Source organism: Molothrus aeneus, unplaced genomic scaffold (assembly GCF_037042795.1).
Source record: "Molothrus aeneus isolate 106 unplaced genomic scaffold, BPBGC_Maene_1.0 scaffold_30, whole genome shotgun sequence".
NCBI lineage: Eukaryota > Metazoa > Chordata > Aves > Passeriformes > Icteridae > Molothrus > Molothrus aeneus.
This window is the reverse complement of record NW_027098964.1, coordinates 4706467-4721078: the sequence shown is the minus strand read 5'-3', so window position 1 is coordinate 4721078 and position 14612 is coordinate 4706467. Positions and strand designations below refer to the sequence as shown.

Sequence of the window (14612 nt, the reverse complement as noted above, 5' to 3'; positions counted from 1 at the left end):
CTCCTTTGTTCCCCCTGCCGGCACCGGGCTCGGGATCGCGTCGGGATCGGGTCGGGATGAGCTTCGGGAAGGGTTCCGGGAAGGGCTCCAGCTCCGGTAAGGCCGGCTAAGGGGAGGTGAGGGGAGGATACGGCGGCCCGCGAGGGTCACGGGCCCTTTGTTCGGCACCGGCGGCGCCCTCAGCGCGGGGCCTTGGGGTTCTCCTCCCCCTCACAGGAGCGGGACCCCCTCGGCCCCCTCAGGATCGATCTCCTCTCATAGGATCCCCTCATAGGATCCCCCCTCAGCCCCCTCAGGATTGATGCCCTCTCGTAGGATCCCCCCTCAGCCCCGTCAAGATCGATCTCCCCTCATAGGATACTCTCTCATAGGAACGTTCCTCAGTTCCCTTTAAGATCGATTCCCCCTCAGAGGATCCCCTCAAAGGTTCCCCTCGGGATTGATATCCCCTCAGAGGATCTGCTCATAGGATCCTCCCTCAGAGGATCCCCCCCAAGTGTTTCCCTCATAGGATCCCCCTTAGGATGGATGCCCTCATGGGATCCCCCCTCCTGGGATCCTCTCAGAGGATCCCCCCTCAAAGCCCCAGGATTGATTCCCCCTCAGAGGATCCCCCTTCATAGGAACCTCCCTCAGTCCCCTCAGGATCGATCCTCCTTCAACCTCCCAGGATCATTCCCCCTTCATAGGATCCCCCCTCAAACCCCAAGGATCAATCTCCCCTCATGGGATCCCCTCAAAGGTTCCCCTCATAGGATCCTCCCTCAACCCCTCAGAAACGATTCCCCCTCATGGGATCCCCCCTCAGAGGATCCCCCTTCAGCTCCCTCAGGATTGATCCCCCCTCATAAGATCCCCTCAAAGGTTCCCCTCAGAGAATCCCCCCCTCAACCCCTCAGGATCGATCTCCTCTCATGGGATCTCCCCTCATGGAATCCCCTCAGAGGATCCCCCTTCAGCTCCCTCAGGATTGATCCTCCTTCAAAAGATCCCCCCTCAGAGGATCCCCTCAGAGAATAATGAAATTCCCTAATTAATTCGTAATTAATTCTCATTTTTCCCCCTAGCCTGGCATTAGGAGCTTGTCCCTGCGAGGCATCGAGGACTACCATGCCCTTAGGTAGGTGATTTAATAAATTAAATTTAATTTAATTTAAATTAATTTAATTTAATCAAAAAGAGGAGGATTGGAGAAAATGTCAAATAATTAAATTTTGATTATTTAATTGAAATGAAATAATTTTAATGAAATAAAAAATAAATGAAAAAGAAGAGGAATGAAGAAAATTTCAAAGAATGAAATTTAAATTATTTAATTAAACGGAAAAAATTTTCATTAAATGAAAATTGAAATGAAAAGGAGGAGGAATGGAGGAAATGTCAAAAACTTGATTTTTAATTGTTTAATACAAATAAATAATTTTAATTAAATAAATGAAATTAAATGAAAAAGGAGTGATAGAGAAAATTTCAAAGAATTAAATTTTATTTATTTAATTGAAATAAAATAATTTTATTAAATAAAAATAAATGGAAAAAAGTAGAAATGGTGTAATAAATGAAGAAAATTTAATTTAAATTTTAATTATTTAATCAAAATGAAATTATTTTAAATTTTAATTACTTCATTTTCATTTTAATCTTCATTTTTAATTATTGAGTTTTTAAATTAATTTTTTAATTCCTCATGCCTGAGGAGCACAAACTGTGGAGAGTTCCTTGCTCGTTCCTTCACCATGGATTGGGAAGGACATTTCCCACCTGGTGCTCCCTCAGCTCCAGAATTATTAGTCATTAATTATCAATTATTAATTATTATTAATTATTAATTACTCCCGTAATTAACCCCAATCCCCATTCCAGGTGCCCATTCCCAGCTCCTGATGTGAGATGGCCACTCCAGAGGCCCCCTGGGCAGGACCCCCTTCCTCTCCCTCAATCCCAGAATTTTCAACTATTATTTACTAAATATTAATTATTAATTATTAATCTTTAATTATTGCCATAATTAACCCAGATTTCCCCATTCCAGGTGCCCGTTCCCAGCTCCTGATGTGAGATGGCCACCCCGGAGCCCCTCCTGGGCGGGACCCCCTTCCTCTCCCTCAGTACCAGAATGATTAATTATTAATTATTAATCTTTAATTATTGCCATAATTAACCCAGATTTCCCCATTCCAGGTGCCCGTTCCCAGCTCCTGATGTGAGATGGCCACCCCGGAGCCCCTCCTGGGCGGGACCCCCTTCCTCTCCCTCAGTACCAGAATGATTAATTATTAATTATTAATCTTTAATTATTCCCATAATTAACCCATATTTCTGCATTCCAGGTGCCCGTTCCCAGCTCCTGATGTGAGATGGCCACTCCAGAGCTCCCCCTGGGTGGGACCCCCTGGCTCTCCCTCAGTTCCAGAATCATTAATCATTAATTATTAATATTAATAATTATTTATTCCCATAATTAACCCAGATTTCCCCATTCCAGGTGCCCGTTCCCAGCTCCTGATGTGAGATGGCCACTCCAGAGCTCCCCCTGGGTGGGACCCCCTGGCTCTCCCTCAGTTCCAGAATCATTAATCATTAATTATTAATATTAATAATGAATTATTCCCATAATTAACCCAGATTTCTGCATTCCAGGTGCCCGTTCCCAGCTCCTGATGTGAGATGGCCACCCCGGAGCCCCCCCTGGGCGGGACCCCCCGGCCCGGCCCCTCCCCCGGGCCTGGCCCCTCCCCCAGCTCCATGCTGGGCCCCTCCCCCGGCCCCTCCCCCGGCTCCGGCCACTCCGGCCACTCCGGGCACGCGCTGCCGGCGCCGGGCTACGCGCCGGACGCCATCCACCCCCTGCACAAGGTGAGTGAGGAGCAGCAGAAACCCAGAATTCCAGAATCCCAGAATTTCAGAAATGCAAAATTCCAGACTCAAAATCCCAGAATTTCAGAATCCCAGACCTCAGAATCCCAGAATTCCAGAAACGCAAAATTCCAGACTCAAAATCCCAGAATTCCAGAATCCCAGACCTCAAAAACCCAGAATTCCAGAATCCCAGAATTCCAGACTCAGAATCCCAGAATTCCAGAATCCCAGACCTCAGAATCCCAGAATTCCAGAAACGCAGAATTCCAGACTCAAAATCCCAGAATTCCAGAATCCCAGACCTCAGAATCCCAGAATTCCAGAAACGGAAAATTCCAGACTCAAAATCCCAGAATTCCAGAATCCCAGACCTCAAAAACCCAGAATTCCAGAAACCCAGAATTCCAGACTCAAAATCCCAGAATTCCAGAATCCCAGACCTCAAAACCCCAGAATTCCAGAAACCCAGAATTCCAGAATCCCAGACCTCAGAATCCCAGAATTCCAGAAACGCAAAATTCCAGATTCAAAATCCCAGAATTTCAGAATCCCAGAATTTCAGAAACGCAAAATTCCAGACCTCAAAAACCCAGAATTCCAGAATCCCAAAATTCCAGAATTTCAGAATCCCAGAATTCCAGAAACGCAAAATTCCAGACTCAGAATCTCAGAATTTCAGAATCCCAGACCTCAGAATCCCAGAATCCCAGAAGGTGGAGAAGAAGAAGGAGAGGAAGGTGAAGAAGATGGAGAAGAAAGAAGAGAAGAAGATGATGAAGGAGAAGAAGTGAAGAAGTTGGAGGAGAAGAGGTAGAGGAGAAGAAGAGAAGAAGATGGAGAAGAAGAAGAAGGAGAGGAAGGTGAAGAAGAAGATGGGGAAGAAGGAGAGGAAGGTGAAGAAGATGAAGATGGTGGAAAAGAAGAGAAGAAGGTGGAGAAGATGAAGGTGAAGAACAAGATGGTGAAGAAGATGGAGAAGAAGGAGAGGAAGGAGAAGAAGAAGGAGGTGAAGAAGAAAGAAGATGGAGAAGAAGAAGGAGAGGAAGATGAAGAAGGTGGAGAAGAAGATGAAGAAGGAAAAGAAGAGGATGAAGAAGGAGAAGAAGGAAGAGAAGAAGACGAAGGAGAAGAGAAGAAGGTGAAGGAGAAGGAGATGAAGAAGAAAAAAGGTGAAGAAGAAGAAGGAGAGGAAGAAGAAGAAGGAGAGGAAGAAGAAGAAGAAGGAGAGGAAGGTGAAGAGGATGAAAATGATGGTGAAGGAGAGGAGAAGGAGAAGAAGAAGGAGAGGAAGAAGAAGAAGAAGGAGAGGAAGAAGAAGAAGAAGGAGAGGAAGGTGAAGAGGATGAAGATGGTGGAGAAGGAGAAGAAGGAGAAGAAAAAACGTGAAGAAGAAGGAGAAGAAGAAGGAGAGGAAGGTGAAGAAGATGGAGAGGAAGGTGAAGAAGATGAAGATGATGGAGAAGGAGAGGAGAAGGAGAAGAAGAAGAAGAAGAAAAAAGGTGAAGATGGAGAAGAAGGAGAGGAAGGTGAAGAAGATGAAGATGAAGAAGAAGAGGAAGGTGAAGAAGATGAAGATGAAGGAGTCCAGACTCTCCTCCTCCAAAAATGCCCTGAAAAACCTCAAGAATGGGCAAATCCCTGATCCCACCCCGTTAATGAACTCATGAATTGAGAGATTTTTCCTCCTGGATTTTGGGCAGGATTTATTATTATTATTTTATTTCTATTTCTATTTCTATTTCTATTTCTATTTTTATTTTTATTTTTATTCTTATTAGAAAACATCCAGGGAATCGTGCTGGGAGGAGGATTTTTGAGGCCAGAGCAGCTGAAATCTGGAATTTCTGGGAATAATAAAATTATTTTCCAGTTCCCTGGGAATTCTGTGGTGTGGGATCAGAATTTCCCGCAGGAATTCTCTGATTTTTTGGGATATAATTCCATGGGTTGTGATCAGCGTTTCCTTCAGGAATTCTCTGATTTTTTGGGATATAATTCCATGGGTTGTGATCAGAGTTTCCTTCAGGAATTTTCTGATTTTTGGGATACAATTCTGTGGGTTGGGATCAGAGTTTCCTTCAGGAATTCTCTGCTGAAATCTGATTTTTTTGGGATTTAATTTTGCAGGGTTGGGCGGGTTGGGAACAGAATTTTATCCAGGAATTTTCTGATTTTTTGGGACATAATTCTGTGGGTTGGGATCAGAATTTCCTGCAGGAATTTTCTGATTTTTTGGGATATAATTCCATGGGTTGGGATCAGAATTTCCTGCAGGAATTTTCTGATTTTTTAGGATATAATTCTGTGGGTTGTGATCAGAATTTCCTTCAGGAATTCTCTGATTTTTTGGGATATAATTCCATGGGTTGTGATCAGCGTTTCCTTCAGGAATTTTCTGATTTTTGGGATACAATTCTGTGGGTTGGGATCAGAGTTTCCTTCAGGAATTCTCTGCTAAAATCTGATTTTTTTGGGATATAATTCTGCAGGGTTGGACGGGTTGGGATCAGAATTTTATCTAGGAATTTTCTGATTTTTTGGGACATAATTCTGTGGGTTGGGATCAGAATTTCCTGCAGGAATTTTCTGATTTTTGAGATACAATTCTGTGGGCTGGGATCAGAATTTCCTGCAGGAATTCTCTGATTTTTTGGGATATAATTCCATGGGTTGTGATCAGAGTTTCCTTCAGGAATTTTCTGATTTTTTGGGATACAATTCTGTGGGTTGGGATCAGAGTTTCCTTCAGGAATTCTCTGCTAAAATCTGATTTTTTTGGGATTTAATTTTGCAGGGTTGGGCGGGTTGGGAACAGAATTTTATCCAGGAATTCTCTGATTTTTTGGGACATAATTCTGTGGGTTGGGATCAGAATTTCCTGCAGGAATTTTCTGATTTTTTGGGATATAATTCCATGGGTTGGGATCAGAATTTCCTGCAGGAATTTTCTGATTTTTTAGGATATAATTCTGTGGGTTGTGATCAGAATTTCCTTCAGGAATTCTCTGATTTTTTGGGATATAATTCCATGGGTTGTGATCAGAGTTTCCTTCAGGAATTTTCTGATTTTTGGGATACAATTCTGTGGGTTGGGATCAGAGTTTCCTTCAGGAATTCTCTGCTAAAATCTGATTTTTTTGGGATTTAATTCTGCAGGGTTGGGCGGGTTGGGAACAGAATTTTATCCAGGAATTCTCTGATTTTTTGGGACATAATTCTGTGGGTTGGGATCAGCGTTTCCTTCAGGAATTCTGATTTTTTGGGATGTTGTTTTGCCCCCTGCAGCCCCTGGACGCGATGCACGAGAAGGGAATGGCGGAGGATCCTCGCTACGGGCAGATGAAGGGGATGGGGATGCGCCCGGGGGGGCACGCGGGGATGGGACCCCCCCCCAGCCCCATGGATCAGCATTCCCAAGGTTGGGATCCTGGGGAAAATCCTGGGAAAAATTCTGGAAAAAATCCTGGGAAAAATCCTGGGAAAATCCCGGGAAAATCCTTGGAAAGTCCTGGGAAAATCCTGGGAAAATCCTGGGAAAATCCTTGGAAAGTCCTTGGAAAATCCTGGGAAAATCCTGGGAAAATCCTGGGAAGATCCTGGGAAAATCCTTGGAAAGTTCTTGGACAGTCCTTGGACAATCCTTGGATTTTTGGGCGGTTTTCAGCATTCCCAAAATTGGGATCGTGGGAAATGGAGGAATGGTGGCCAAACCCTGGATTTGGATTTTGGGAGGTTTACAGCATTCCCAAAATTGGGATCGTGGTGAGGGGAGGAATTGTGTCCAAATCCTTGGAAAATCCTGGGAAAATCCTTGGAAAATTCTGGGAAAATCCTTGGAAAGTCCTTGGACAATCCTTGGATTTTGGGAGGTTTTCAACATTCCCAAAATTGGGATTGTGGTGAGGGGAGGAATTGTGTCCAAATCCTTGGAAAATCCTGGGAAAATCCTTGGATTTTGGGAGGTTTTCAGCATTCCCAAAATTGGGATCGTGGGAAAAGGAGGAATGGTGGCCAAACCCTGGCTTTGGATTTTGGGAGGGGATTTCTTGCTCTTTATTCCTGGCTAAGAGATTTGGGAGCAGATTTCCCTTTCCAGCTGCCTCAGGGATAAATTGGGAATGGGATTTCCCATTCCAGCTGCCTCAGGGATGGGTTTGGAATGGGATTTCCCATTCCAGCTGCCTCAGGGATGGATTGGGAATGGGATTTCCCATTCCAGCTGCCTCAGGGATGGGTTGGGAATGGGATTTCCCATTCCAGCTGCCTCAGGGATGGATTGGGAATGGGATTTCCCATTCCAGCTGCCTCAGGGATAAATTGGGAATGGGATTTCCCATTCCAGCTGCCTCAGGGATGGATTGGGAATGGGATTTCCCATTCCAGCTGCCTCAGGAATAAATTGGGAATGGGATTTCCCATTCCAGCTGCCTCAGGGATGGGTTTGGAATGGGATTTCCCATTCCAGCTGCCTCAGGGATGGATTTGGAATGGGATTTCCCATTCCAGCTGCCGCAGGGATGGGTTGGGAATGGGATTTCCCATTCCAGCTGCCTCAGGGATGGATCCAACAGCTCCCCGCCCGTTTCTCTTTGCCCTTCAGGTTACCCATCCCCTCTGGGTGGCTCCGAGCACGCCTCCAGCCCGGTGCCATCCAACGGCCCCTCCAGCAGCTCCGCCGGCGGCTCCGGCGCCGCCCTGGACGGTTCCGGTTCCGACTCCCCGGCCTTGGGCCGGGGCCCTTCCCCATTCAACGCCGCCCAGCTGCACCAGCTGCGCGCCCAAATCATGGCCTACAAGCTGCTGGCGCGAGGGCAGCCCCTTCCAGAGCATCTCCAGGTGGCCGTGCAGGGCAAACGGCCCCTGCCGGGGATGCAGCCGCAGATTCCTGCTCTACCTCCGCCCGCCGGAGCCGCACAGGGCCCGGGGCAAGCGCCCGGAGCGGGGCCGGCGCCGCCCGGGTATTCCAGACCTCATGGTGAGGAGGAGGGGATGGGGGCCACGGGGAGGGGTCTGGGGGTGGCTGGGGTGAGGTGGGGAGGGGTTCAGGGGGGGTTGGGGGGTCTGAGGGGGGTTTGAGGCGTTCTGTTCTGGGAGATGTGAGAAGTTCGGCCCTTTTCATCCTGGGATCTGTGGGGAGCTCATCCTCGTTCTGTCCTGAGGGATCTCTGGGGAGTTTGTCCCATTCTGTCCTGGGGTATGTGAGGAACTCATCCCTTTTCTTCCTGGGATCTGTGGGCAGTTTGTCCTTGTTCTATCCTGAGATCTCTGAGGAGTTTGTCCCATTCTGTCCTGAGGGGTCTGTGGGGAGTTTGTCCCGTTCCATCCTGAGGGGTCTGTGGGGAGTTTGTCCCATTCTGTCCTGAGGGATCTTTGGGGATCTCCATCTGTTTCCATCCTGGGATCTGTGGGGAGTTTGTCCCGTTCTGTCCTGATCCCAGTTTGCCCCAGTTTGAGTTTCCTTCTCTTCTCCCATCCTGGGATATCCAAGGGGAGCTTGTCCCATTTGTTCCCAGTTTGCCCCAGTTTGAGTTTCCTTCTCTTCTCCCATCCTGGGATATTCATGGAGAGCTTGTCCCACTTGGTCCCAGTTTGCCCCAGTTTGAGTTTCTGCCTCTCCCATCCTGGGGTATCCAAGGGGAGTTTATCCCATTTGGTCCCATTTGTTCCCAGTTTGGCCCAGTTTGAGTTTCCTCCTCCTCTCCCATCCTGGGATATCCAAGGGGAGCTTGTCCCATTTGGTCCCAGTTTGCCCCAGTTTGCCCCAGTTTGAGTTTCCTCCTCTCCATCCTGGGATATCCAAGGGGAGTTTATCCCATTTGGTCCCATTTGGTCCCATTTGTTCCCAGTTTGCCCCAATTTGAGTTTCCTCCTCCTCCTCTCCCATCCTGGGGTATCCAAGGGGAGCTTGTCCCATTTGTTCCCAGTTTGCCCCAGTTTGAGTTTCCTTCTCCTCTCCATCCTGGGATATCCAAGGGGAGTTTATCCCATTTGGTCCCAGTTTGCCCCAGTTTGCCCCAGTTTGAGTTTCCTCCTCCTCTCCATCCTGGGATATTCATGGAGAGCTTGTCCCACTTGGTCCCAGTTTGCCCCAGTTTGCCCCAGTTTGAGTTTCCTTCTCCTCTCCCATCCTGGGATATCCAAGGGGAGTTTGTCCCACTTGGTCCCAGTTTGCCCCAGTTTGCCCCAGTTTGAGTTTCCTCCTCCTCTCCATCCTGGGATATCCAAGGGGAGTTTATCCCATTTGGTCCCAGTTTGCCCCAGTTTGCCCCAGTTTGAGTTTCCTCCTCCTCTCCATCCTGGGATATTCATGGAGAGCTTGTCCCACTTGGTCCCAGTTTGCCCCAGTTTGCCCCAGTTTGAGTTTCCTTCTCCTCTCCCATCCTGGGATATCCAAGGGGAGTTTGTCCCACTTGGTCCCAGTTTGCCCCAGTTTGCCCCAGTTTGAGTTTCCTCCTCCTCTCCATCCTGGGATATCCAAGGGGAGTTTGTCCCACTTGGTCCCATTTGTTCCCAGTTTGCCCCAGTTTGAGTTTCCTTCTCTTCTCCCATCCTGGGATATTCATGGAGAGCTTGTCCCATTTGGTCCCAGTTTGCCCCAGTTTGCCCCAGTTTGCCCCAGTTTGAGTTTCCTCCTCCCCTCCCATCCACGTCCTTGTCCATTCCAAAATTTGGGATTTAGGATCCATCCAAACTCCCCCAGGAATCATCAAAATCCTCATGAAATTTCCTTTTTTTTTCCCTTTTTCCCCCTTTTTTTTTCCCCCTTTCTTCCCTTTTCTTCCCATTTTTTCCCCATTTTTTCCCTAATTTTTGGGAATTTTCAGGAATAGGAGGGCCCAACATGCCCCCTCCTGGACCCTCAGGAGTTCCCCCCGGAATGCCGGGACAGCCCCCAGGGGGCCCCCCCAAACCCTGGCCTGAAGGTAAGACCCAAATTTCACCAAATTCCTGTGAATTCACCCCAAATTTCTCAGCTCTGGGAGGGTGGGAATGGAAGAAAATTCCTGGTTCAAATCCTGGGGTTGGGGCTGGAATTCTTTAAATGAGGTTTCACTTCTTTTGCAGGGTGTGCTCATTCCTAGATAAATATTTGGATTTTTTTTGGGGGGGGGGAGAATTTGGAGGTTTTTTGGGGATTGTGCTTCATTTTCTGGAAATTTGGGGAATTTGGGGCTGATTTCCAGCCAAATAATTGGATTTTTTGGGGGGATTTAAGGTCGATTTCCAGGAGTTTTGGGTGAAATTGGGATGAATTTCTCCACCAGCTCATTCCAAGTCAGATCTTCAAATTTTTGTGTAATTCACCTTAATTCCTGCCCAAATAATTTGATTTTTTTGGGGATTTAGGGTTGATTTCCAGGTTTATAATAGATATTTAAATAGGAGTTTAGTTCCAGGTAACTAATAGGAATTTTGGGTGAAATTGGGATGAATTTCCCCCTAAATTCTGCATTTACTCCACAACCTCATTCTAAGTCAGATCCTCAAATTTTTGTCTAACTCCCCTTAATTCCTGCCCAAATAATTCCCTTTTTTTGGTCAAATTTGCAACCCAAACCCCCAGGAAAACCTCACCCATACCCACATCTGGAAATTCCAAAATTCTCTTTTCCCACAGCTCCACTGTTGACCAAATAAATAGAATTTTTTTGGGGGGATTTAGGGTCAATTTCCTCATATCTAATAGGAATTTTGGGTGAAACTGGGAGAAATTTCCCCTTAAATTCTGCAGTTACTCCACAACCTCATTCCAAGTCAGATCCTCAAATTTTCAATCCCTGCCCAAACAAATCGATTTTTTTTTTTTTTTTTGAGGATTTAGGGTCGATTTCCTCATAACTAAGAGGAAAAACAAGAACTTTTCAAATTCTAAGAACAAAATAAGAATTTTGCTTGAAACTGGGGGACCGACTCCTCCACGATTAAGACACTCCAATTTTTCTCCAATCCCTCTTATTTCTACTCTAATAATCTGATTTATTTTTTGCTTTTTTAGGGGTCAAATTTGAACTTTAAACGCTCACGAAATTGCCAAAAATTCCATTTTTTTTGGTGTTTTTTCCACAGGGCCGCTGTCGGCGGCGGCTCCGGGCGGGGCCCCCCAGAAGCTGCTGCCGCCCCCCCCCGCCGGCCGCCCGTCCCCGGTGCCCCCGGCCGTGCCCCCGGCGTCCCCCGGGCCGCCCCCGCCCTCGCCGGGGCAGCCGGCGCCGCCGGCGCTGCCCATGCACCCCAAGCAGAACCGCATCACGCCCATCCAGAAACCGCGCGGGCTCGACCCCGTGGAGATCCTGCAGGAGAGGGAGTACAGGTACGGCGGCGGGTGGGCGGGGCCTTCTGCGGGAGACCTTCTGGAATCTTCTACATCCTTCTCCATTGCTCTCCTTCTTCATGAGACCTTCTGGAATCTTCTGCATCCTTCTCCATTGCTCTCCTTCTTCGGGAGACCTTCTGGAATCTTCTACATCCTTCTCCATTGCTCTCCTTCTTCCTGAGACCTTCTGGAATCTTCTACATCCTTCTCCATTGCTCTCCTTCTTCATGAGACCTTCTGGAATCTTCTACATCCTTCTCCATTGCTCTCCTTCTTCATGAGACCTTCTGGAATCTTCTACATCCTTCTCCATTGCTCTCCTTCTTCATGAGACCTTCTGGAATCTTCTACATCCTTCTCCATTGCTCTCCTTCTTCCTGAGACCTTCTGGAATCTTCTGCATCCTTCTCCATTGCTCTCCTTCTTCATGAGACCTTCTGGAATCTTCTACATCCTTCTCCATTGCTCTCCTTCTTCGGGAGACCTTCTGGAATCTTCTACATCCTTCTCCATTGCTCTCCTTCTTCCTGAGACCTTCTGGAATCTTCTACATCCTTCTCCATTGCTCTCCTTCTTCATGAGACCTTCTGGAATCTTCTACATCCTTCTCCATTGCTCTCCTTCTTCGGGAGACCTTCTGGAATCTTCTACATCCTTCTCCATTGCTCTCCTTCTTCATGAGACCTTCTGGAATCTTCTACATCCTTCTCCTTTTCTCCATTGCTTTCCTTCTTGTGACCTTCTGGAATCTTCTGCATCCTTCTCCATTGCTCTCCTTCTTCATGAGACCTTCTGGAATCTTCTGCATCCTTCTCCATTGCTCTCCTTCTTCATGAGACCTTCTGGAATCTTCTACATCCTTCTCCATTGCTCTCCTTCTTCATGAGACCTTCTGGAATCTTCTACATCCTTCTCCATTGCTCTCCTTCTTCGGGAGACCTTCTGGAATCTTCTACATCCTTCTCCATTGCTCTCCTTCCTCATGAGACCTTCTGGAATCTTCTACATCCTTCTCCATTGCTCTCCTTCTTCCTGAGACCTTCTGGAATCTTCTACATCCTTCTCCATTGCTCTCCTTCTTCCTGAGACCTTCTGGAATCTTCTACATCCTTCTCCATTGCTCTCCTTCTTCATGAGACCTTCTGGAATCTTCTACATCCTTCTCCATTGCTCTCCTTCTTCGGGAGACCTTCTGGAATCTTCTACATCCTTCTCCATTGCTCTCCTTCTTCATGAGACCTTCTGGAATCTTCTACATCCTTCTCCTTTTCTCCATTGCTTTCCTTCTTGAGACCTTCTGGAATCTTCTGCATCCTTCTCCATTGCTCTCCTTCTTCATGAGACCTTCTGGAATCTTCTACATCCTTCTCCATTGCTCTCCTTCTTCGGGAGACCTTCTGGAATCTTCTACATCCTTCTCCATTGCTCTCCTTCCTCATGAGACCTTCTGGAATCTTCTACATCCTTCTCCATTGCTCTCCTTCTTCGGGAGACCTTCTGGAATCTTCTACATCCTTCTCCATTGCTCTCCTTCCTCATGAGACCTTCTGGAATCTTCTGCCTTCTCCTTTTCTCCATTGCTGTCCTTCTTCATGAGACCTTCTGGAATCTTCTACATCCTTCTCCATTGCTCTCCTTCTTCATGAGACCTTCTGGAATCTTCTACATCCTTCTCCATTGCTCTCCTTCTTCCTGAGACCTTCTGGAATCTTCTGCATCCTTCTCCATTGCTCTCCTTCTTCCTGAGACCTTCTGGAATCTTCTGCATCCTTCTCCATTGCTCTCCTTCTTCATGAGACCTTCTGGAATCTTCTACATCCTTCTCCATTGCTCTCCTTCTTCATGAGACCTTCTGGAATCTTCTGCCTTCTCCTTTTCTCCATTGCTCTCCTTCCTGAAACCTTCTGGAATCTTCTACATCCTTCTCCATTGCTCTCCTTCTTCATGAGACCTTCTGGAATCTTCTACCTCCTTCTCCATTTCTCTCCTTCTTTATTCTCTTCTTCCTGAGATCTTCTGGAATCTTCTACATCCTTCTCCATTTTTCTCCTTCTTTATTCTCTTCTTCATGAGACCTTCTGGAATCTTCTGCCTCCTTCTCCATTGCTCTCCTTCCTGAGACCTTCTGGAATCTTCTACATCCTTCTCCATTGCTCTCCTTGATTCTCTTCTTCCTGAGACCTTCTGGAATCTTCTGCCTCATTCCTCATTGCTCTCCTTCTTCATGAGACCTTCTGGAGTCTTCTACCTCCTCCTCTTCTTAATTTCTCTCTTTCTTCCCTTCTTCATAAGACCTTCCATGTCCTCTTCTTCATTTCTCTCCTTCTTTTTTATCCTCTTCTTCCTGAGACCTTCTGGAATCTTCTACCTCCTCCTTTTCTCCATTTCTCTCCTTCTTTCTTCACTTCTTCATGAGACCTTCCATGTCCTCCTCTTCTCCATTTCTCTCCTTCTTTCTTCCCTTCTTCCTGAAACCTTCTGGAATCTTCTGCCTCCTTCTTCATTGCTCTCCTTCTTTATTCCCTTCTTCCTGAGACCTTCTGGAGTCTTCCACCACCTCGTCTTCTCCATTTCTCTCTTCCTCTTCCTCTTCCTTTTCCTTTTCTTCTCCTTCCTCCTCTCCTCTTTTTTCTTCCCCTTCCCATCCTCTTTTCCTTCTTCCTCTTCCTTTTCCTCTCCTTCCTCCTCCTCCTCTCCTTTCCTCCTTCCCACCCTTCATCTCCTTCCCTTTTTTCTTCTCCTTCCCATCCCAACTCATCCCAAAATTCTGGGAGCGACTTCCCGACGCCCCCACCCTCCTCCCACACTCTTCCCAACGGGAATTAGGTCAGGAATGAGCTGAGCTCATCCCAAAATCCTTCCTCATCCTCATCCTCCTCCTCTGCAGGCTCCAAGCCCGCATCGCCCACCGCATCCAGGAGCTGGAGAACCTCCCCGGCTCCTTGGCCGGAGACCTGAGGACCAAAGCCACCATTGAGCTCAAGGCTCTGAGGCTGCTCAACTTCCAGCGCCAGGTGAGGGCTGGGTTTGGGACCTGGAACCTTGGGGTGGCTCCCAAAAAAAAACAGGATTTGGGAGCAGGAACCTTGGGGTGGCTCCCAAGAAAACCAGGATTTGGGAGTGGTGGTGGCTCCTAAAAAAAAACCCCAGGATTTGGGAGCAGGAACCTTGGGGTGGCTCCCCCAAAAAACCAGGATTTTGGAGTGGTGGTGGCTCCCAAAAAAAACAGGATTTGGGAGCAGGAACCTTGTGGTGGTGGCTCCCAAGAAAACCAGGATTTGGGAGTGGTGGTGGCTCCCAAAAAAACCCCAGGATTTGGGACCAGGAACGTTGTGGTGGCTCCCAAAACGACCTCAGGGCTGGGGTTTTTTGGGGTTCCAGCTGCGCCAGGAGCACTGGGGACACCACCAAGGTTTGGGAGCAGGAACCTTTTGGTAGCTCC

General features: G+C 47.4%; 1 protein-coding gene across 4 annotated transcripts in view; it reads left to right on the top strand.

Annotated features, from left to right (window-relative positions):
- SMARCA4 (SWI/SNF related, matrix associated, actin dependent regulator of chromatin, subfamily a, member 4) overlaps nt 1-14612 on the top strand; it is a 56197-nt gene continuing 41585 nt past the window's right edge. For 2 of the 4 annotated variants that reach the window (XM_066570317.1, XM_066570315.1), the window contains exons 1-8: nt 3-96; nt 1068-1120; nt 2641-2856; nt 6145-6277; nt 7460-7834; nt 9684-9782; nt 10927-11167; nt 14058-14184. In XM_066570317.1, coding sequence (XP_066426414.1) covers nt 2668-2856; nt 6145-6277; nt 7460-7834; nt 9684-9782; nt 10927-11167; nt 14058-14184 — 1164 coding nt within the window. In that variant the 5' untranslated portion in view covers nt 3-96; nt 1068-1120; nt 2641-2667. Of the gene's footprint in view, nt 97-1067; nt 1121-2640; nt 2857-6144; nt 6278-7459; nt 7835-9683; nt 9783-10926; nt 11168-14057; nt 14185-14612 lie in introns of all 4 variants that reach the window. The other 2 variants (XM_066570318.1, XM_066570316.1) reach the window with 2 other exon arrangements.